The 24,303-nt window shown below is 39.2% G+C and overlaps 2 protein-coding genes across 3 annotated transcripts in view; one reads left to right on the forward strand and one right to left on the reverse strand.

The window, feature by feature from the left end:
• Positions 1–4,428, forward strand: part of cpxm2 (carboxypeptidase X (M14 family), member 2) — a 28,029-nt gene extending 23,601 nt beyond the window's left edge. For both annotated transcript variants that reach the window (XM_005471400.4, XM_019362119.2), the window contains 2 exons: positions 192–291; positions 3,578–4,428. In XM_005471400.4, the coding sequence (XP_005471457.1) occupies positions 192–291; positions 3,578–3,834 (357 nt within the window). In that variant the 3' untranslated portion in view covers positions 3,835–4,428. The remainder of the gene's footprint in view (positions 1–191; positions 292–3,577) is intronic.
• A 6,220-nt stretch (positions 4,429–10,648) lies between these two features.
• LOC100699461 (G-protein coupled receptor 26) lies at positions 10,649–20,343 on the reverse strand. The gene is made up of 3 exons (XM_003441897.4): positions 18,603–20,343; positions 17,860–17,973; positions 10,649–15,872 (listed from the first exon to the last, which is right to left on the reverse strand). Exons 1-3 carry the CDS (start codon positions 19,268–19,270, stop codon positions 15,644–15,646), a joined length of 1,011 nt encoding a protein of 336 aa, XP_003441945.1. The 5' UTR covers positions 19,271–20,343; the 3' UTR covers positions 10,649–15,643.
• Between the last annotated feature and the right edge of the window lie 3,960 nt (positions 20,344–24,303).

Consider the following 24,303-nt stretch of genomic DNA (forward strand, 5'->3'; position numbering starts at 1 on the left):
TGTTATACCAATACCATAACTGTCTTATACTAAATGAATGCTGTTGTCAAATATAGGTTTAGCTCGCTGTTTTTTAAATATCGGTGCTGCATGAGGAGGAACTATATTATAGCATCCTTAACTGTCAACATACGGTACACCTCACATCATTAAATCACACATGATGACATGTGCCATGCTTCCACGCGCAGGTGCACCGTGGGATCAAAGGTGTAGTCAAGGACCACCAAGGTCGTGGAATAGCTAATGCCATCATCTCTGTGGAGGGCATCAACCATGACATTCGTACTGGTATCCTGCTGCTTTTACCTGATTCTTATTACTGTGACATTGAGGTTATTATTCAGTCTATGAATCCTCTGTATGTGTGTAAACATGGAAAAATATTGTCCTGGTGACTGGTGCTGCAAAGTTGCCTGTGAGCACTTTGCTGTGTGTTTATTTGTCTGCCACTTTATATGTATGTGTGTGCTTGACATCTAAATGAAAGGCCATTTCACTGTTTTTAGTTTTAGTTTTCTGAGATCCCCATTAGCTCATGCAATAGCGGTAGCTACTAACTGTTGATCTCTGTGTGTACTCTGAGTCATTAATGGCTGATGGTTTGAGCTAGTAACCCAGTGCAAAGTAAACATATTTACAAGAAACCCCCCTTCCAATTGTCTGGACGTGGGTAGCTGTCAGCGTCTGTTTTGCAGCAGTGTTTTTGCCTTTATCTGAAATTTTTTGTGAGTAAGCTCAGATTTTGCAATCAAAGCAGAAGAAGCTGCCTCGGGGCGCTCTGACTCAACTGTCTCCGCAGTCCAGCTTATTCCTCAGAAATGAATCATTCTTGCAACGAGTTGGTATTTCGGTATAAGACGGGATAAAAGGCACAAACAAAAGCAGGTTATGTATTTTAGCGGAGCTCTGACTCAATTCACAGTCATAGCCTGTGCTGCCGAGGCCTCCTGCTCCGAATTTAACAATCGAGTGTGAGTCCTCAAGGCAATCTATTCTGATGCCTAAAAAAATGCAGCCTTCCAAGCCAAAGTAGTTTTGTACTTAGAGCGTGAAATCAAATGTTCAAAAGGACATTAGCCATTATTATTCCTGGAACTAAGTTTAAGTCAGTGCTTCCTCTTAGGATTCTCGCTATTCTCAGCTGCAGAGAGGAAAGATGTGAGGGTATGTACTTTGATGATTGTACCTTTTCAGCTGCTTTGAATTTCCTTTGGAACTTTATGGACCTTTAGAAACAGGCGTTTGCAAGGCGGTTTCTCTCTTATCAAGATGAAACAGCTGTAGTCACCAAGAAGACATGACAGAAAGCTTTGGTACTGCTGATACACTGATATCCAATAGTTGTGTCTCCAGAATGAAAATACACTCTAGTTCCATTGCTTTTTTCATGCAGTGACTTCAGAAAACAATTCAATTCTCTTCTTCCATCTAAATGCTACTAATATGAGCACAGATGCTGTTGTGTAACTATTTGGACTGACAGCAGCAGAACCAGACCTGCCTTCATATTTCATTTGTCTCAGTGGCTGTTCAGACGCGTCAGGTGGGTGTTTGGATGGCAGGAGGGATGCAACACTGTCGTTTTTGTGAGTGAGTCAAAGGCTGAAAATATTCCATAGGCGCACTGGTGGACTGAGGTCACGTAAAGGCAGCATTTGGCACAGAGAGACCAAGAAAATCCAACACGACAAAGCAGAGCTCCTTTTAAAAGAGCGTCTTTCTACTTTTACACAACACCTGCCTCGTCAAAAGTAGAACACACAGAACTTGCCAACATTTATTTTAGGCATCAAATGAAGGCTTTTATGATGCTTGTTTTTCTGCCACTGCTTACTGGGCTGTTCAAATTCAGATTTCTAGGACAGAATTTGCATTTTGCAACTGTGGCAAAAATAGTGTGCTTTAATGTGTTTTCACAGTCCATAATATGTAAAACACTTAAGGGTGGATCACATATAGTAAAATTTCTTACTCGTGGCTGTGCCAAGACTATAGAAATCAATTTCACCATAATTTATGCTTCAGCTTTATATCATGGCCTGTATATTAAAGATGGACGTAGTCACTGGATTAGAAAAATGAAGCCACTGGGGGGGGGGGGGGGGGGAGCCTAAAGATGCAAAGGGCATTACAAAACTCTGGATCTAAAAGACTAAAATTCATTAAGTGTCAGCTTCTATGATGAAATGCTGAGTCAGTGCATACTTTCCTCAAGTCATTAAGATGTTATTAGCTAATTTACCCCTTCTGGTCAATGTGCTCATCGCGCTTTTGAAAAAAAGAAAAGAAACTGGTTGGCCAACAGTATAACTGAAGTGAATAATAATTTGGCTGTATGGCTAGTATGCACAAGCAGATCACGGTCCTGTCAACTGATGAAAAGTAACTAATTAATTGTACCATTTCTGTTAATTAAAGGTAATAATTGCATGTTTTTCTCTTTTTAAGACTGACAGTCATAATTAAGGTAAAATCAAGCAAAACAGAATAGAACAAAGTTTTCTATAGAATCTTAAAATGGAGATATGTTCCTTATTTTTTGTTTGTTTTTTATTGTGCAATAGTCTTGAGCCACCTGTCATTTCTTTATATTTTGTTTCCAAGGATAATTTTTTGGGTGGTCTTGAATGGTAGTTTTTCAGGCTTTCAGAACATTTCAGAAGGTTTTTCCATGAACACTGGATGCTTTTTCACTCATTTTCCATCCAGTCCTAGCCGACCATTTTCAGAGGAACCTGTTTTCTTATTATTTTTTCTTTTTGTTTGTTTTGCTTTTTAAAATTCTGGCTGGGCTGAGACCTTTCTGTGTGATTTCTCCATGTTCTCCGCCCCAAGGTTTGCTCCAGGTACTCCGGCCTCCTCCCAGATTCCAAAGACATGCAGTTTGTAAGGTTAAGTTAACTGGTGATTCTAAATTGCCCATAGGTGTGAATCCTTGTCTGTGTTAGCCCTGTGATAGACTGGCAACCTGTCCAAGGTGAGCCCTGCTTCTCGCCCTGTGGCAGCTAGAATCGCCTCCAGCTTCCTGTAACACTTAATTGGATAAGTGGAAGAAAATTGATGGATGGATGGTGTCGCATTGTTTGTTAAGCCACCTAACACTGACCTGAAAGCAAAGGGAAGAAAAGGAAATTGTATCTTTAGACACTTTGATACTATATCAGTCTGTCAAAAAAACGAAAAACAAAATGTGTTGCTATTTATTTTGTTGAATATGCCAAAAAATGCCAACGATAACACAGTTTTACAGACATGAAAAAAGTATTTTGGTGCCAACAAGGTGATTCCCGAAGAGTTATTACGTAGAAACCTGTCACAGTACTGTATGCAGTGTGTCCTTAAAAAACTTGATGAAGCTGGAGAAATGGAGGATGAAAGAAGCGGGAAGCCTAAAAACAACAGATGAACACAATCTGAAAGTTATTCATTTAATCGCAGATGCTAACATATTAATTTTGACAGCACTAACTGCTTAGTATTTTTAAAATCTGCTCACCTCCTTACTCAGTGATAGCCATGACAGCTACAGCACTTTCCTACGAACAAAGTTAATTTTCAGTGTTTGTGTCTTCAGCTGCTGACGGTGATTACTGGCGCCTGCTGAACCCAGGGGAGTACAGAGTAACAGCGAGGGCTGAGGGATACAGCCTCGTGAGCAAGAAGTGTGAGGTGGGCTATGAGATGGGTGCCACCCGTTGCGACTTCACCATTGGCCGCACCAACATGTCACGAATTAAAGAAATAATGGAAAAATTCAAAAAGCAACCCATCAAATTGCCCATGAGGCAGCTTGCAGCCCAGGGGTCCAGAAGGAGACGTCTGGGAACATAATGACCGTATGAGGTAGCTGGAGGAAGAATTAAAAACAAACATCTGCTCTGATCAGACTGCGGTGAAGGCCAAGCCTGGGTTTGGACCTGTGTCAGATTCCTTCTGAGTGCTGTCAGTGGAATTAGTGTTTTGAGACAAAAAATGTGGATTAATTTAAACGGGGCACTCTATTTGATTTTTTGTTTGGTTAGAGCTTCTTTGCACTCACTGTCATCATCTCAACTTTTCTCTCATCTCAACAGTAAACATTTATGCTTTTCATTTGGTGGAAGGTCAAGTTTGTTAATAGGGCAAATCTTGTGGCATTAGCTATAACAGCAGATAAGAGATTGTCATCATTTTAGCGCTATTTTTTCTTTAATAAATGACAATAGAAATTTTAAGCCACTGTGAGGAACAACCATGAATGTCATTATGCACATACTTAATAACTTATGTAACACAGTTATGTAAACAGTTACAAAAGCTTTATTACCAACAACTGTATAATGTTGAGTCCTTAAAAAGCTTGTGGACTTAGTGACCTTAGGTTGTCATTGATTCTGTTTTATACACTTTTCTTTTAGTTATTAAAATAAAAGCTGTGTTTTGCACAAAGTGAACTCGTTCAGCTGATTATGTTGTGTGTGAATTCAGCTCATGAAGCCAAACTGTGTAACATCTTTTATACAGATTTTTGCTAGTCATTATGCCTGACACCACATGTATAAAACTTTGAGCTTCTAATAATTTGCATCCTGAAAAAAGTTACACATCAGAATCTGTAATTTTGGAGAGACATATCCAAAAAAACTAGTGACAATTTCTTACATATAGAAACAGAAATTAAGAAAATGCTGTTTTCATTCAATTTTCATGCTGAACTGAGCAGACTCTACCACACAAAAAAAACAAAAAAAACAATATAGTCTAATCCAAATAGAACCAATTGGAGTTCCCAGATGATTCTATAATTAGAAATAAGGGAAATTAATTTTGCTAAACGGACGGATTCTTTCATTTACAAAAATATGCACATTGCCCTAGGTGGGGGGTGGGGGCTTCAGGTGAAGTTTAAAACATTCAAAGAGGTATTAAAAACGCAAAAATGTAATTTTTTTGCACATATATATCTAAATAAGTATTTGTTATAAGAAATTAAAATTTCACAGCAATCATTATAAACCATAAAATCATGACCATTGATTATTGCCATCTTGCCAGAAGTGGTTATGTAGATTTACAGGGCGTGGGTGAGCCATGATCTCTACATGCTTATTGCTACTAAAATCTTCTATAATACACAAAATCTGTGTCTGTCTGTGTGGTGAACTCTCCCTAGAGATCAGAAGCTGAGCAACCAAACTTGACACACAGGTTCATCTTAAGCACCTGAAGGTTCTTATCTATATCTGATAATATGATGTCATCATGGTGCCTAGCAACATCTTAGCAGTGGGCAAAAATTAACCACGTTTAGCATGTATGCACATAATAACATGTGGATAAATCATACATAAAATATCCACTATAATAGCTTATAAAAACAATGTATCACTTTAGTTTCTAAAGTATTTCAGCTTGATAAATTCTACAAATACAGTCTGATGTTACTCAAACAGGCCAAACAATACTGTAGCATCTATATGCGCCAGTAAAAAAAACTGCTTGTCAGATAATTTAATTAAAAAACTTAAAAATACATTAAAAAGTCTTCAGAGGTGAGCAGCATCACAAGAACAGTCAGCAGGCCCAGTTCAGTGACTCAGATAACTTTGATGCTTGAAGACAGGTGACAGCTTGATGACAGCTACCTGTCACTCAAAGCGATCATGCCGTAAAACATGCATAAGTTAAAACCTTATTATTATGAAGTCATATAAAAGTTCAACCCCATACAGAAATCATGAAAGGGAAAATTAGATAAAAGACAAAACCCTTTTAGATATACCAGGCATTTTATTTCTGCTGCAAAGCTAAGGATTTTAACATGAAAAAATGACTTTCTTGCATCTTCATTTGGCCTCTCCAGGAACCGAACATCTCAACAAAAGCTGAGGAGGCAAAGGTAAAATCCATAAAAGCTTCACTGAACCATAAACCCCATTTATTAGAGCTATGTTATTGTTTCTAAATGGTTAACTCAAAATGTACCTACTAAAGCTTGTTTGTACAATGTCATTGCTTCCTTGAGATCAATGACAACATATACCAGTGATACTATAAATATAAGTAAGTAAGTAAAGACACCTTCTCTGTTAAATTCCCTTTTTAGACACTGATCCCTACCAAGGCATCATGAGTTGGATTTTGTCTCCACTGGGCAATAGAAGATAATCATTCCAGCAGAGTGCTAACACATACTGACAGGCAAACATCTACCCTCAAATCCATCAGCAGTGGTGAGCATTCAGCCCATTGAACATGCACTTTAGAGGGAGTGCAGTTCAATACTAAAATACTACTAAAAAAACAAGCAAGATCATAAACTGATTAAGCCTTTAAAGACACAAGAAATTCACTATGATGTTGCAGGTTATGTATATGATTAATTTTCAAATTGAGAAACATTTTACTTCCACCTGTTGACTGAAACTCCCTGTTGGAACTCAATTTCAGTCCCATGACATACTGTAGTAGTAATGACTGTGGTTAATTTTAAGCACCATCTAATTTGATTTCTGCAGTGGCGAGTCATGCATCGTAGGAGTGTCAGGGTAGGAAGACTCTAATTATCAGAACTCTGTTGGGGCTTTTACAGATCACTGGATTATTCTGACAACAACACCAGCCTTCTTTCTGTATGACCAACATGCAATTAGAGGAAGACCTCAGCCTCTTAACTCATTCTTCAAAGATTATTGAATGGAGGCTCGCAAACCTGTCATCATCTCAGAGCACTGGAGAACAGAAGAACAGAGCTTGTTAATTTGATGTATTTTCTGCAGATTTATATCACAGCAAGTGAAACAGAGATGTATATGATGTGTAGATGGGGAGATGGAGAGTTTAAAACCACTAAAACAAACCGCAGGGCTTCCAAACAGTATATATATATTTGTACTGTACAGCACTCAGAGTGGTTTTACTTCTGCTACAGATATTTAGTAATAAAAAACAGAAGAAGCTGGATTTTAGCCTGCCAATAGTACAATAGTTAATACCATTGGGGGGGGGGGTATAGACTCACCGGTCACTTCATTAGGTACACTTTGCAAGTACTGGTTTGAATTTTCACTGGTATATCATTGATGTGAATCTAAGGTTCCATCCTATGAGCAAAGGCTTTGGCAACAGTGGGAAGGAAAACCCCCCTTTTAACAGGAAGAGACCTGCAGCAGAACCAGGTTCAGGGAAGGGTGGCCATCTGAGCCAGAGGTTAATAATAACTCTAAAAATTACCCATCCCATTGGCTGGAAAATGCAGAGAGGTGTATAAAAACATAGTGAGTGAAAAAGGTGACTGAAGAAGAAACACTCAATGCATCAAATGCATCATGGGAATCCCCCAGCAGTGTACACCTATTGCAGCATAACCATCTCTCGAATCCAAACTGGAAGCTGGTTCCAGAGAAGAGGGGCCTGAAAACTGAAGGCTCTGCCTTCATTCTAATTTTTAATTAGTTCTTTGTTCTTTAGTCTTAAACTCAACTCAACTGAGTGGCAGAGCAAGATCACCATCTCATCATCCCAACAACCCAAGATCACCATATTTATGAGTTAGTCTTACATAGTAACTCATACTTTTTTTTTATAGTCGTTGAACAGTTACACTTCTTTGTACCTCTATTTAAAGTTTTTAATAACTTGAAGTCTCCAGCTCAGCTTTTGTTGCTGTTTCTGTAACAAATCAGAACCAGGGTTCAGCCTTTGATTTAAGTGAAGACCCTTTTCTCTACTGTAAGAGAAGAAATGTAGTTAATTTGGTTTCACCACACCTTCGAATGTAGAGATTTAAAAAAAAAAATACTTTATGTATTTATGATTATGTACTTAATTTACATTCCTATCCTTACCTTTGAATGTCTTGCATGTTACTGTATTTGTAAATGTTAAATCAAACAGCTGCTGAATCCACCTAAAGAAGCGAGTCACTTGTTAAAAATGGGACATTGGACATAGATTATAAACAAACTAATGATACTTGGTCCATATGGATAGCAGACAATCCCTGTGAGATAAAATCTGTGTAAATCGTGACAGAGTAGGAGGGTCGGGGAGTTGTACTGTAAGTAGGGTGTGTGCAGTGTAGCTGCTGTGGCCAGCAGCTGTGATACCGTGCAGATGTGTGGGAAAATACAGGCACCAGCTAACCTTGCCAGAAGCTAAAAGGCCAGTGCTTCTTCAGAAGTCGGTCCAGCCTTTGAAGTGTTAGAGCTTCATTCTGGATATAACAGGAGTGAGACGTCACGCAGCTTTGGTAAACCAGCTCTTAACCTGTCTCCCCTCTGCTTCTCTGGAGCCTCCGAGACAGATTAGACACTCTGGTTTTGATCTAATAGTGACAAGCACATCCACGAAGACAGGGTGGTTGAGAAGTTTTGTAAACTCTGGATTCATTTTACTGGACACATTATACCTTGTTTACATTTCCTTAACGAGCATAAAACAAATATTTCAGAAAGTCTCATTTAGTTGTTTCAATCAAACCATGAGGGGAATTCAAGTTTCATTCAATTCTGTGTTGGCTTTAGTTTTCATGCCTGGTCATATGCTACATAGCCTGTTTAAGAAAGTAAATGCCAATTTTAAAAAAATACAAAGTCTGATGAAGCAAGAAACATGAGCAGTCAGACAACTGAAAAGTTTTAAACAAAGCTGTAATGGCCACATTATTCTGGAAGAAGGCATCACAATTTGCAGAGAGACTTTGATTTTAGATTTGGCCTCTTACTGAGCAGACTAGTGGTGAAGTCTTGTGTGGGAGGTTGCAAACAACAACAAAAAAAAAACTGCAAGAAGAGGTTACCACCCAGTGAGATACACTTTTTAAACTGTAGCAGCTCCAGCACAGATGTCACAGGTTATGAGCAAACCAACTGCAACCACTACCACAATGCAGGGAGTGATCACACACAGATGGTATTCTGAAAGATCTGTAGTCTACTTGGGAGGTTTTGTACGCTACTGTATTTAATGTTACTTTCAGTGATGATAGTCAGGTGAGCTTAAGGAAAAATGTATAAATGCCTTTTAATGCTTTTTGCTAGATCGGTGTCAATGGTCAATTTTTTTATTGAATGCCCAAATCGAGAACGCAAAGTATTCGTTTGTCTGTATTCACATACATATGAACTTAACTGACATGCCATTCTTATTCCATAGGGTTTAATATGATGTTGGATCATCCTTTGCCGCTTCAACTTTTATGGGAAGGCTTCCCACAATGTTAAAGAGTGCATTTATAGGAATTTTTGACCATTCTTCCAGAAGTGCGTTTGTCAAGTCAAATACTGATACTGGAAGAGAAGGCTCGGCTCATTCTAATTCATCCCAAGGGTGTTCTGTCGTGTTGAATTCAGGACTCTGTGCAGGCCATTCAAGTTCTTCCACACCAGCCTTGCTCATCCATGTCTGTATGGACCTTGTTTTGTGCAGTACTGTGCAGTCATGTTGGAACAGGAAGGGCCATCCTTAAACTGTTCCCACAAAGTTGGGAGCATGTAATTGTCCAAAATGTGTTGGTATGCTGAAACAGAGTTCATTTCACTAGAACTAAGGGGCAAATCATGAAAAACAACCCCACACCATAATCCCCTTCCCAATAAACTTTACACTTGGTATAATGGAGTCAACAAACCCAGGCTGACAGGTGCAGATGTGTGACTCAGAGAAGACATCGCCACTGCTCTAGAGTGCAGTGCATCCGAAACTTTGCATTGCTTGGTGCTTGGTGATGTCAGGCTTGGATGCAACTGCTCAACCATGGAAACCCATCCCATGAAGCTCTACACACTGTTCTTGACCTAATCAGAAGGCCACATAAAGCTCGGAAGTCTGTAGTGATTGACTGCAGAAAGTTGCCGACCTCTGCCCACTTACCGCCACAGCATGCGATGACGCCGCTCTGTGGCCTACCACTTTGTGGCTGAGTTGCTGTCATTCTCAACTGCTTTCACTTTGTTATAATACAACTAACAGTTGATTGAGGAATATTTAGTATCAATGAGATTTTATGAGTGGACCTGCTGCACAAGACTTCACTCACACAGCAAGCCTAGGTACTTGACCATGGAAGGGACAGGAAAACCTGAATTCAATGATATGGATCAGCGAGTGAATACTTTTGACAATATAGTGTATTCAAGATGGGAACAAAAACCACTTTGGTCATTATTGCTAATTACCAACTTTGTGAAAACTATAAGAGATTTTTTGTTTAAATAACAATTTAATTCAGAGGCTCTACACTGTGCATGATCTATTATTAGAAGTAGGTCAGCTTTGATTGGCAGGTTGGCTGCTAGCTGACTGCTAGCTGATTGGTACCTTTAGGAACATTTTCAGTGCAGTAATCTAAGAAATAATTGCTGTATGGTACATTATAACCTAAAAAAGTTTACAAGTGTTAGTGAAATTCTTTTATCATATTGGTATGTTATTGATGCTCATTAGCAGATTTGTATATCTGTTTGATACACCTCTGGGCACACCTTGCTAATAAAGCACTTCATGTTTTTGTGTAATGGGCTGCTTTGAAAAAGTGTAATCAGACAAATAAGTGAAAGCATGTATAAGGATGTAAAAAAAAAAGAAAAAAAGTAAAAACAAAGGAACAAAAAAAGCCAAACACATATATCATTTTAGTGAAAGTACATTCATGCAGCAGCCACACATAGCAGCATAGTGAGAATATGTCACACATTTTTTTAGACCATATAGTCAAACAAAAAGCATGTGGTAGCATATGGGAGAGAAAGAAAAGAGCAACTGGAGGAATAAGAACCACATGTTTTGGGGTTTTCACATAGGAAGATAATAATCATCCTGAGTTACTTTTAAAAATTGAGCTCTTACTAATTAAAAGTAAAATACGTGCCTTTCAGTTATGAAAGCACTTGTCAGAGGCAAATGCCAAAATTGGAATTTTGAAGTTCAATATTCACACTTGCTGCTATTGATCTCTCTCTTGTACCAGTCCAAAAGGGATATTATTCTACTGTTTTATATTGAAGATTCAGTTGTGCTATATTTACAGCATAATTTAGTTTTACAAATCATACCTATGTTACATCAAATAAAAAAATAAAAAAATAAAAGGACTAGAGATCAAGGCGTAGGTTCTGAACCTAATCTAACCAGTCCCAAACAAAAGGATCATATGGAGAAAAAAAAATCCCAACATATTCTTCTGTTTTGCAGTGTGAGGTGTCTACTTTTCACTTTGAGTTGTGGTATATTTCTCACTGAAGGGAGCCCGAGTGTGCTGAAGCCAACCACCATTAAACGGTGTTAGATGGTCAGTGCCACCCACCTGTAGATAATCACTGGCTCCTGGGGTGGTAATCAGTGTACAGAATATCAGTGTTTTACAGTCAGGCCCTTCTCTGTCAGCTGGTGCTGTTTCATTACCACCTGCATTGTGGTGTGAACAGAAAAAATGGCATCCCTGTGACTCAGACTGATTGCTCGTGGTAACAGTCTGAATTGCCGCAGATACATGAGAGTCATCTCGTCAAACCCTTGCATTTTTTTCCCCTTTCTGTCCAACACAGATGCATTCTCAAAATCTAAAAAGACTGGAGACTCAAGGCACTGATTTATACTCAAACAGAGATACAGTCTCCCTACATCAACCTTTGAATGGTTTCATCCTTTTCACTGAATATCTTGAGAAGACCCAAATTAAAATTAAATAAAAATGCATAAAACACTTGGTGACAACACAATTCATTTGAGCTGTGTTACAGCAAGACAGACGGTCTATATCTATTCACCAAATAGTTATTGCTTGTTCTTGCTAAAGCAGGAAGTTAAAGAAAAAAGAGGGAAAAAAGAAGGAAAAGAAATATGGCTCCTGACAAGATACAATGGGCCGACTGACACCAACACCAACTCCAGCAACTCAAAGACTTTGGACCACTGAGCAACAGTCCAGTTCTTTTTCTCCTCAGCCTGGGTAAGACCCTTCTGACATCTCTGGTTCAGGTGTGGCTTGATATTAGGAATGCATCAGTTGTAGCTCCTTTCAAGAGCTCTGTGTGTCTAGCCCTTCATGCACTGACACAATCCTCAGCCCACTCCTTGTAAAGCTCCCCCAAGTTCTTGAATCAACCTTGCACGTCAGTCCTCTTAAGGCCGCGGTCATCCCTGTTGATTGTGCACCTTTTTCCTTCTGCGCTTTTCGATTCCGGTCAACTTTCCATTAATATGCTTTGATACAGCACTCTGCGAACAGCCAGCCTTTTTAACAGTGACCTTCTGTGGTGCTTTGTGGAGAGTGTTAACGACCTTCATCTGAACAACTGCAAAGTCTGCAGTCTTTCCTGTAATTGTGGTTGCATGTAGCGAATAAGACACTGTCTGAAAAGCAATATACTCGAAACACTAAATGAAATGTTCTAGTAATTTCAGATACAGGGTTTCTGATTGTCATGAGTTATAAACCATAATAAGGTACATTAAAACAAAAAGGCTGGAATTATTTCACTGTGTGAATTTTACCTTTTTGAATTAAATCACAAAACATTTGACTTTTTTACAATATTCAATTTTTTAAGATGCACTAGTGTTTATGTCTGTGAACAAAGACACAAAGACTCCATTACGAGAGGCTGAGAAGCTTCATGAAGACCTCTTATGCATTCATCTTATCCATTATGTCAAATAGAACTAAAGTTATATGCGCAACTGTGAGCTGTGTTTCTATGGCGTGAGTGTGAGAGTAAGTGTTGCTTTGTTGTCGCATCAACAACAGTTGTCATCAGTTTAATCATCATGGTTAAAATCTAAAACAGTCATCTTTGTCATTTTTACCAACATAACAATTACAATCCCCATTAAAAAAAAAATATATTATGGAAACAGCAATCATCCCATCACCACCAACATCATCAGTTTGTCATCTTAGCCATCTTTAGCAGCAGCAGCATCGAGCCATGGTTTGATAAATCAGGAGGTACATAACAAAACACTTTAGGCAGTCAGGTCAGCCACTGATAAACAAAATGAGGTATATTACACTCCACTCATTGCCACCGATCCACAACAGGTTAAACTTCATTTGCATTTGTAGCAGCACATTCTGTAAAACTCAGACATACAATAAATTGTCTCAATAAATTACATTTACATAGAAAAGACTCAAAAATACTTTTCACATTGCTTTTCATCTAAATATGTCGACATGTATCCTTTTAGGTTTCGTTTTAGTCATCATTTATGAGAAACATTTAATGTGGGCAAGTGAGAACTTCAGGAAATCAGAATTAGAGGATAACAAAAAGGAAGCAGATTTCGAGTAACGTTGATGAACAGAAGTGAATAAGGCAATTATTGATTCCAGTAATATAGTTCTAGATGTCTATATGTCTGAAAAACTTAAAACTAACATATTATAGAATTTAAGGCATCAGCTGTCTTGGAGCGTCATACAATGCATGATATAGTCAAGACAACTGTTTCTCCTTCCTAAAATCATGAATCCTTACACCCTACATAAAATAGTCTTCACTTCTTTTGTTTTCTTCTCTGCTTTTAGAAAATTAATTACTTCTCCTTATATTTGGCTCACTGGGCATCATCAGTAATTTTGGCACTGCATTTCACTCCCTATCTCACTGTCAGATGTACAGCTTAATGCATTTTGTTTCCACATGACAAGAAAAATAAAAAGAATTAAAATGTACTGTAAACAAGTAAATATAACTGTTTTTCTATAGTCTTCTATAAAAGTCTTCTATAAAATCAAATTCAGTATCTTTGGATGTTTGTTTAGATTTAATGGATCAAACCAACAAAATAATTCTAAATTGCTTAAAACTATTATTTTTATCTCTTTACCAAGAAAAAAATGAAATAACTTTTGTAGTATCAGTAGTTCATTTTGAGTAAAATTTTATCTGGCTTCATTATTTTCCTTCCAGCTGGACTGTGTAGGGTTAGTGGGATAGGTGGGTTAGAGTTAGGGTCCAACTGGTAGCCTGGTGTTGTTAGAGACTTGTTTATTGCACGTCCCCATTAAATGAAGTTTATAAGGTCATAATCATTTCTATTTGGTGCCTTTCACCATCATTTGCCAAAGCTTTATATAAATATAAGTGGCACTGGATGATTTTCATTTGCCTTCTACTGCTTTCAGGTGATTATTTAAAAGAAAAACCTTTTTTATCAGCAAAGACAACAATATGCTATATTTATAAGTACAATTGAGTCCTTCCATTAGTCCTTGCATTAGTATCAATATCTAATATCTGTGTTAGTAGCTTAGCTGCCCACTTATCTATTATCACTACTAGCTCTTACCTGTAGCTGACTTCCTGGCAAAGTAGTTGGCAAACCTGCTGCTGCAGGCTATCTGAGAAAAAAAAAGACTAATGGGAATCACAGACTAGGATCATTCAGTTTTCCAAGTTGTCCAAGTTATTAATCCTAGCCTAGCTTAGCTAGGATTAGCTTACCTAGTTTTGAGTATATTCAGTAATTCAGACTGATTTTAATAATATTGTGTGGTAAAAGTGCTCTCAATTATCACCATTGCACATTTAGTTGGCCTTAGCTGTTCAGAGATTTTTCTTTTTTTACTTTACCCATTGAAACTGATTATTTCTACATCCAGACGTGCTTTGCTCTAATATTTTCTCGTGTCCGTGGCTGTCATCTCTATTAAATCATCTCATCTTTTTGCCAAAAGACATATCCCGTGCATTTTCCCTCCTGTATGTGTGAAAAAGCATCGAGCAGTCTCTACGGGTCACTTGTGACTGTGAGTACAAACCCAGGCAAGTACAGTTGATCATGCTTCACTTGACTAAACAACCTGAGGGCCACATGTCAGTCGTGACAGCAATGGCAATTGGTTTGAAGGTTTTTTCTTTCCGCTAAAACTCTGCTTGGACAGATCAGTAAGTCCTTAAAATGGATGCTAAAGCACAAACAATGCCAGTACACATAAAACAAAATATATTTAAATCCAGTGGTACTAATGCAGCCAGATAATGTACTAAAAAATAAAAATACCCAAAGAATTTGCTTAATTCGGACTGGGCTATACCTGAGCCGTCCTGTGCAGTGTGCACAGTCTGCTGTATGTTTTCATCTGTAATACAATTTGGGAACTTGTTCTTCTACTTCGTCAAGTTTTGGTTAGACTAGTCTTCAGTGCTACATACAGAATTCATGTATAAATTACTGCAAACACTTTGCACAGACTAAAACACACATACAGCCAACCCCCCTTTTTTAAGATAAAATGAATATTACAGTTATGTCAAAACAAACAGACACACTGCAAAATCTGTATATAATAAACTGTATCTCATATCTGACTGAAAGCTACCCTAAAATAATAAAACTTTTAGGTGGCCATTCATCCTGGGTAAGCACATCTGCCTCTCCAGGTGGACATGGAATCTGCTGCTCTTTGTTGTCCTCACAGCAAGTTCACTGCACTGATTTGCTGTTCTGGGCACTCGGTATGAAAGCGCAGTGGTATTCCTGTACAGGGAGTTGACCTTGTCTGTTCTGTTTTCTTTCCTTTTTTTTGTAGACCAAATTCAAGCAGACATGGACAGGAACTACCAAAATTTATTCCACTTCTTCATCGACAGTAAACTAGGTTCTTATTTCCCTGACAGTTGTCGGGTTAACCTTCCCATCGGGGCAATGCCGGTCACTCCACGGTGGGTATGCTGTTCACCTGGCTCTCGTGCCGGCGTCCGGACGCGTTCAAGGAGCTGCGCTTCAGCAGCTTGTTGATGATGTCAGTGCATGTCTTCTTGTACTGGTGTCGGAGGAGGGAGTACACAAATGGGTCGCAAGCTGCCTTGCTGTAAGCTAAGCACTTGGAGACAATTCCCCAGTGAGGGTTGATAGGCACCGCTGGAAATAACTCCACGATCCTGCAGGGAAGCATAAACAGAGGGTGGTGAGAGAGAGCGTGGTAGAAAGGCAAGTCAACATGCTGGAAAAGACATGCATGCCTTAAGCTTATTGTGCAGAAACAGAAATACATTTGCAACACAGTGTTCTATTTTCCCCCATAGTAAGCAGGGAGTTACTTACGAAAATGTTCTGCTTCTGTATAAATACAGCCATCCCATTAAACACATATTTGTATAAAGTTATTTTTCTCATCCACCCACAAGAAAAAAGTAGGTCTTTCTCTCGAATGTGGATTTACAGTGTGGGGCTATATTAGATTTCATTTCTAACTTGCAGTCAGCAGTATTTAAAGCCAGAAAAGACAAAAGAAGAGTAAAACAGATAAGCAGTAATGAGTGTCTGGGAACAAAGTTTGATTGTAACTGACAACCAGATTAGACTGAAGACTGAGCAGAAAATGTCAGTGAATTCTTCCAGTCTGGGAAAAAACCCCACCAACTCATTAGTGCATGATATGATATAAATATTTAATTTAAAGCAGCTCTTAATAAGCTTTACAGTCTTGTGAGGTCTGCATCTCAAAGCAGTTCATGGCACTCCCAACTTGTTTTTGCTTTTAGACACATTTGTGTGAAGTGTAAGTTATTAAACCATCATAAAGCTGTAAAAAACCGCTGATTGTCTACACTTGCACTCTGTATGATTAGGCCATCCAAAATAGAGCTCTGTCAGCGTATTACCACAGGCCTTACATGGGCTACTAGCCATCCCTGTCATTTGTTCACACACACTCCACAGAACCAAAGAGTGTAAGTTGGTCACAGCGCCACACAAATGCAAAGGTGTTTTCTCACATGAGTTAACACAGAAGAAGCTAGAACTCCATGAAGCAGAGAATCATGAGAAATCAGAAAATTTAACATGAAATGAATACCCCAACCTGAACCTCTTGGAAACTGGTTGAAGGTGCAGCTAGTAGGTTTCATCCCATTATACAGAAGAACTAAAGATGTTAGGGAAATGGTAGGCAGTGGTCCAAAGCAATTTTAAGCAGAGTCCATTTTTCAAAATCTTTGTTTATCGTACACACATACACAGTTAGCACAAGAGCTTTCAGCACATATGATGTAACATTACATAGGATACTGTAATTATATTTACAGTTACATTGTTAGGAGGGCAAAACTGCTTTTCCAGGAGAAAGGAAAGTCTCCAGAACTTATGGCTTAGGTGATATGACAAAGTAATTTGAGGTCATACCTACTTTTGCAGCTCAGCTTTGTTAACCACTGAAAACACAATAAATTAGGAGCACTTGTTGTCCACATAGAAGAACATGTTACTGCTAAAGCCTACTGTATTTAACTCAGATCACTTCTACTTCTATTTTTTTCTACTGTGAGTTTTATTTACAGTAAGTTACTGGCATCCAGCTGCCATCTAGTTGCTGTAGATTTTACAGCAACCTCTTTACAGTGCAGCAGGTCTATGTATAAAGATTCTTTTGTCAAATTTCTTCATCTAAAACTGAAATTCTGCACTTCAATCACAACAATCTTGATTATTTGATTGAAATTCTATCATGGTGGTGGACAGATTCTCATTGTCTGTATTAAAGTAAATGTCTCACATGACAGCAAGCCGATGACTTATGTGTCTCACTCACTACAGGCCTTATTTGTTATCCTGTCTTTGTTCAGTGATTGATGTGAGTGGATTCTACCTGACAAACTGATATGCACCCCGCGAACTTGAAGAGAAAAAGTGCTAATGCAGCAGCAGCAACAGCAGAGCAGAGGCATATTACTTATCACAAGGTCAGCCAATCTCATCTTCCAGCTCTGGCCAGTGTTGGGAGGAAGCGGAGGGGAGAGAGAAAGGAAGCAGGAGGGGAGGGATATGGGTAGCTGTGACTGGAGAGCAAGGAGGTATCCAAGGGTTGCATACACTGCATGGTGGTCCAGCAAGGATTCCCTCTGGTCAAACAGTCTCTCTACCACTCACCTCGTGATTACATAGGGAGCGAAGCAGAGCATGAAGGTGCCGATAAAGGTGCTGATCTTCCTCGTTGCTCTCTGTCGTCGCCTCTTCTGCTCCTCCAGACAACGCTGACGAACACTACAAGCACAGACACATAAAGAGGGATGCCCACAAAGTGGGTTAATATGAGACAACAGGGAGTGGGTGTCATGTAGGGGTAAAGCATAGGGAGATCCAATATAGGGTGAGTTCAGGTAAATCAACTGGGTCAACTTAAAGGCTCAAAGTGGGGATCTCCCTTTTAAGAATTCCAGTTTAATCATTTTCTCTGTGCCTGTATGACTTTGTGCGATACCTGAGTGCACCACAGCTGTGATGCCATGGTGACACATTGCTTTGGACATTTTTTTTATGAAATAGAGGACATCTGTGTGAGTAATAACAGGATTTACAATCTGCAGTAGGCTATTCAACCACACACACACACACACACACACTCAGAGATTGTATAGTATTTCCATGGGAGCTATTCTGCATGGAGACAGAATAAAGCAATCACCCCAGATGACATTTCAGTTATATTAGATTTTGAGCGAGGACTCAATTCATATTTGAGATTCGCTGTTTTCGATAGGAGAACAAAAGAGGCTAAATCCTTTCTTCTAACTCATTTTTAAATACTTTTCAAGCTTTACAAATGTAAAGGTACCAGATTGCTATACCATATAACGTTATAGTTGCAGGATTGATAACTTAAAGTCGCTCACCTGGGGTGTATATCCACTAGAAGCACCAAAGTTTGCATTGTAATAACGTCGATCCTCTTACAGTGAAACCTTGCTACTTTGAGTACTTTGAGGTATGTGACACATAATACTATGAAAGACAGAAGAAAGGTGAAAGAGTGGAAAAAGATGGTGAAGACGACAAACTGTGTCCGACTGCTCGCTCTGGGGTTGGACAGGGTGCAGGATGCGTAAAGCCGGTGGTATCCAACCCAGGAGAGACAGGCGGCCACCGTGGAGAAGGACATGGAGTGCGCCCACGTGTACCCGAGCACAAAAGCCGCGTCTTTGTGGCGCATTTTGGAGTGGTACCTCAGGGGGAACACCACCGCGATCCACCTGTCGATGCTCAGAGCTGCCATGCTCAGCATCGAGTTCGTGGACAGGAAAGTCTCCAAGAAGCCCACGATCTGGCAGAAGCCATCTCCCCCCGGCTGAGCTTTACTGATAAGTCCCACTAAAGTGAGCGGCATGTTGGAGACGGTCAGCAACAAGTTGCAAAAGGTGAGGTTGAGGTTGAACAGACCGGGGACTTGCTTGCGGATCTCCGGGTTATACAAAAAGCAGATCAGCACCAGGACGTTGGACAGCAGCGACACTATAATAATCACAACCACCAGCACCGAGAGAATTACCTCCGCAGTGTCCATCCTGTGGACACCCGAAACTCACTTCTCCCCAGTTTTTCTGCGCATATCCAGTCTTTATTTTGCAGCTGCAAAATTACACTAATCACCCGTAACCGTGTCCATGCATCCCCGGATCTCTTCACCGGTGGAGATTCCCTTTTCTTTCAACTACATTGTTTCCTCTTCGGCAAAGATATTCAGGAGGCTTCCGACATGATAGAAAACCTATGTTTGTTAGTTTTTTAACGGACTAACTTCCTTCTTTCTCCCCACTCTAATCTACAGAAAACAAGCTCTCCTGCCAAAGCTGCTCTCTTCTGGCACTGCGTCTTGCAGTGGGGTTTTGTGTCCTGTGATGCGCTCCCGAGGCATCACCCCTCCGCACACACTGCACAGTGTGTGGGCTACTTGATCTCTCTCCTCTCTCCTCTTCTGGGTAAAAGTAAAAAAAAAAAAAGAGCATTAGTTATAGCTAAAATGAGAAATTATTAAGCTCATTTAACGGGAAATGACAGATGTGGTCAAATTAAGCGTGCTTGTTTTGTTTTTGTTTTTTTCAACAATAAAAAAAATTATTGTTATTTTGGACTATTGTAAATGTTAAACTCGCAAAAGCCGTAAAACGGCTTTTTTTCCCCCATTTTAAACTCTCCGTCAGGACTCTTGTAAAAGGAGACTTGGAATTATCTTGACAATAAATGCAAGATAGACAGCATAATCAAGGTGAAAGAAGAATACAAATACTACACTAAAGAGCATATAAGGTACACATTTAAGAGGCACGAATCTGACTTTTCACCACATCACCTAAAATCCTTAATTAAACCTGCCAAACTCATTAATAAAACAGAGATTAACATGAGTTCTCGTGCCTGATTCTGATCTCATTCTTCCAAATCACGACTGCATTCCAGCAGTATTGCTTCTTCATCTTTACTAATTAACTCTGCATCATCACATTGATAAGGAGCAACATCCTCTTTTTCCCTGAAAGCTGGATAACACCCCCACACTCTGCTGCCCCTCTGGACTCCAGTGTGGGGAGAATTTTTCCTCTGAAGCGTGGGATTCAGCGGAGTGTGCTGTGGCACGTGAGCCACTGAAGGCGCTGGAGCAGTATGTGTGAGGTGGTGGTTGTGGTTTTCAGAAGGGGAGGGGGACGGGAGGGGGTAGTGTGTGGGTGGAAGGAGTTATTGTTACCGTGCACACACACATACATGATATTTGAGTGTGAGGATGTAATAAATGCAGTCTACAGTGTCCTCTTTCTTTGGCTAAACATGAACAGAAACAGGCGGAAAAGAGGACGATTTGTGTTGAAAGTGAGCCTCATTAAAGTCATATCCTATGAGGTAGTGGAGTATAGGGGGTGATGTTTGTTCTTGATGCAAAGAGAAGGTGGCTGCAGGGGTAGACAACCCTGGCAACTGCTGCGTATGATTAGGCTGAAATGGAGCTCCATCTTGGACCCCATGAGGCTTTGGCTGTGATGGATGCATTATCAGCATGTTGTACATGTGATGGGACAATCAGCTTTTGCAGGAGGGGACACTTGCATACTGTCAAGCAACTGCTTCTGCGGCGTTTTCTTGTCACTTAAAGGGACTTATCAGCACAGAGCCACCAGTTGATCTCAGGCACAAGTGCAGCTTTTTGTATGCATCATTTTAATTATTCTTTTCATAATTAAATGTCAGGTCCAGAGACAATAATGTCTCTAAGGAAAGTGCTCTAAAAATATGGCTTAGAAGGGACAGAGGGACATGGATGAATAATATCCACAGACAAGGGGATACTACTTATAGTTCCACCTAAAAAATATTCTTTAAAACGCAGATTTTTTATTAGGATTTACTATTTAGAGCATTCACATTTCTCCACAGCACTACATCACATTAGACAAATATGCCAAGGAAAATCTTTTAATGTTAATACCACCTTACAGAAGGCTTGTTTTCAGAGAGCACTGTGTCTTTACAGATCCAAATATGGCCTGGTTCAAGGAAACATGGGTTCTGATACCTCCCAGCATCCCGTGAGATTACCCAGAATAAAAACACTGTACACAGCTTCTGTTGTGTCAATTAAATAATGCCACACAAATCTTATCGACTGTGGTTTATTAAGAATTACACAAACTAACATTATGGAGGTCATTTACTGACTCATCAAACAATGCTAAAGAATGACACATAATTCAATATGTTGTCTCAAGTTTGTGCCTACTTACAACCAATATTATGTTTGTCAGTACTGATCATTCAAAATGGTCCAGTCTCATGTGCAAAAATACCAAAGCTACACATCTTTACACAAACATTGATGGGTCTTGATTTCTGGGCTTAATTGGGCTTATTTCCTTTGGGATAAATTCTCATTTTTGTTGACTAATACCCTAACTTGTTTAATAATAAAATTTAGGTTTAGGGCTTCAAGATGTACACATTGACTGGTCACTTCATTAGGTACACCTGTTCAACTCCTTGTTAATGCAAATATTTAATCAGCCAGTCACATGGCAGCAACTTAATGCATTCGGCATGTAGATATGGTCAAGATGACCTGCTGTTCAAGTTCAAGTCGAGCATTAGAATGAGGAAGAAAGGTGTTTTAAGACTCTTTCAGTGTGGCATGGTTGTTAGTATTGGTGGAGTATTTGAGAAACTGTTGATCTACTGGGATCTTAATGCAAAACCATCTCACATAAAATGAACACATTGAACCTTGAACCAGATAAGCTAGAGCAGCAGAAGACCAATCCTGTCAGCTAAGAACAGGCTACAACTCTCACTCAGTCATCTTCTGAACAACAGAAGATTTCAAAATCATTACCTGATGAGGTGTTTTGATTTTTGCAGTGACATTTTGTTTGGGTAAAACTTGGTTGTTGTGTAACGGTGTGGGGGATATTTTCTTGGCACCTAATTGCTGAATCAAAGCCACAAAGAATTGAGGCAGTTCTGAAGGCAAAAGTGGGTCCAACACATTTTTAGCAAGGTATCCCTAATAAAGTGTTGATTGAGTGTATAAACACTCTTTGTCAACATACCCCACTCTCATTCTTCTGGACATTGGGACCATAAGTTCCAAAATAAAATTCATGCTTTACTAAGTAAAACTTGAAATTAGCAATTAAGGCTTCATCAGGAAACTTTTTACTGAAGGCATGGATCAGGCTTCAATGAGAGACTTCTATCCAGCTGCAACTAGAGGAATTTACCCCCTGCTGAGTATTGAAAAGAGTGCAGATCTAAGACATTTCCAAACAGACTTCACTTTTAAGACCTGGAAGGTTTCTGATACAGCCTAAGATCATTTGAACAAAAACAATAATCAAGAATGAACACTATCATGATGTCAACAGATAATTAAACAATCAAATTCATCTATAACATTTCTTTCTACATACCTAAATGCACTCATTTGCTGCCATGTGATTATGGCATATTTGTGTTGATGAGCAAGTGAGCAGGTGTACCTAACAAATTGGCCAGCCAATGTATTTCTCCCAGTAAGTGAGACTTTGTTTGGTGGCACAAGACCTGGACCAAACCAACCAACTATATTATATATTTCTATTATCGACTGGAACAAGAACAAATAGGATTCATCCTCAGGTCATTCATTCTTTTTTCTGTTAAATGAATTTCACGAACATTTTGTCAGGAGATGGAGAGAGTCTATAACCATCACTTTACAGAAAGGCACAAAAAGGGACAATAGCACTTAATAGACAGTGATAAGGCACCTACTGTCAATGCACTATCAGCTGAAATGTCAGGAGGAGGGTTGGGGACACAGACTGCATTATATGAATTATTATTGTTATTGAGAATATTGATATGTTCTTAATTTTTTTTAATATTACAGCTTTTGTAATTACACAGTGCCCCATAGTGTGTAACTTAGGGGTTTTATTACTTAAAATCTCAGTTTTGTAAGGAAATCCTTAGGGTTTACTGTGGCTGAGAGAAAATCTCAAGTCTGCAGATCTTCACTTTGAAGATAATACCTCTTGTCAAAAGATTTAACAAGTGCAGGACTTGACTGTGAGAGACAGTAGGTTGAGAGAGAGCCTGCGGCACTCCTCCTTTATGCTGTGACAGTGTGAATTTGAATTTGCTGCCAGTTCCAATTCCACCCTTGACTTCCCTCTGATTGGCAGGCTGGTATAAATTTAAAACCCACAGTTGATATAGGCTGTGCTTTAGCTTCTTCGTTTTCCTGACTCTTGTGAATATAGACATGTCACTTATATTTCCAACCTTCCCAAGAAAAATGATGCAGGATATCTGAGCCGAGAAGAAGTTGTGCTGCAAATATGACAACTGGAAAACTTGTAAAAGTAAGACTTGAGTCTGTGTTATGTAACTCAGAAGAGTACATGCAAGCTGTAGAACAGCAGCCTTATGGCTCATAAAGGTCTCACGGTGAAGACGGTAGGGATGCTCACTCATACAAGAAGCTTTATATAAACATAGTGAAGTGCCATTTTGCAAGTAAGGAGAAAAGGAAGGTGTTTACACAGTTAGCTATAACGCTGAGAGGCCAGTTTCCTGTCACTCCTGACTTAGTCATCACCAATGCAACCAGTCTGATATCTAATAAAGCTTGTACATATGTTAAAACACAAAGCAGTTACCTGAAGCAGCGGAGAATTACTGAGTGAAGCTGGTAGAGTGTCTGAAACCTATTACTGGTATTACTACCTTGAAGCAGATATTACTGGTTCTCAAAGTGGAGTCCCAAAACCCCCAGAGATGTGCAACCCATAGGTGAGAGATCCACATAATAATTTGTTGCAAATGACTAAATTCTGCCATATAAAAAAGTAAAAAGTGCATTTATACAGGCAAAGGACATTTACACCAATAAAAGGTAATTTTGTTTTCATAACTTGGCCCCATTGTACTTCATGATGATGTATGGAGAGTCAGGTGATTACCGAAGTCAGTGTGAGTCGTTGTCTAGGAACCATAAAGTGAGTACTGATTAAAAATAGAAATATATAATAGAAATATATCAGTACGGCATTGATTATCCAATGTACTGGA

This window comes from Oreochromis niloticus, linkage group LG8 (assembly GCF_001858045.2).
Source record: "Oreochromis niloticus isolate F11D_XX linkage group LG8, O_niloticus_UMD_NMBU, whole genome shotgun sequence".
Taxonomy (NCBI): domain Eukaryota; kingdom Metazoa; phylum Chordata; class Actinopteri; order Cichliformes; family Cichlidae; genus Oreochromis; species Oreochromis niloticus.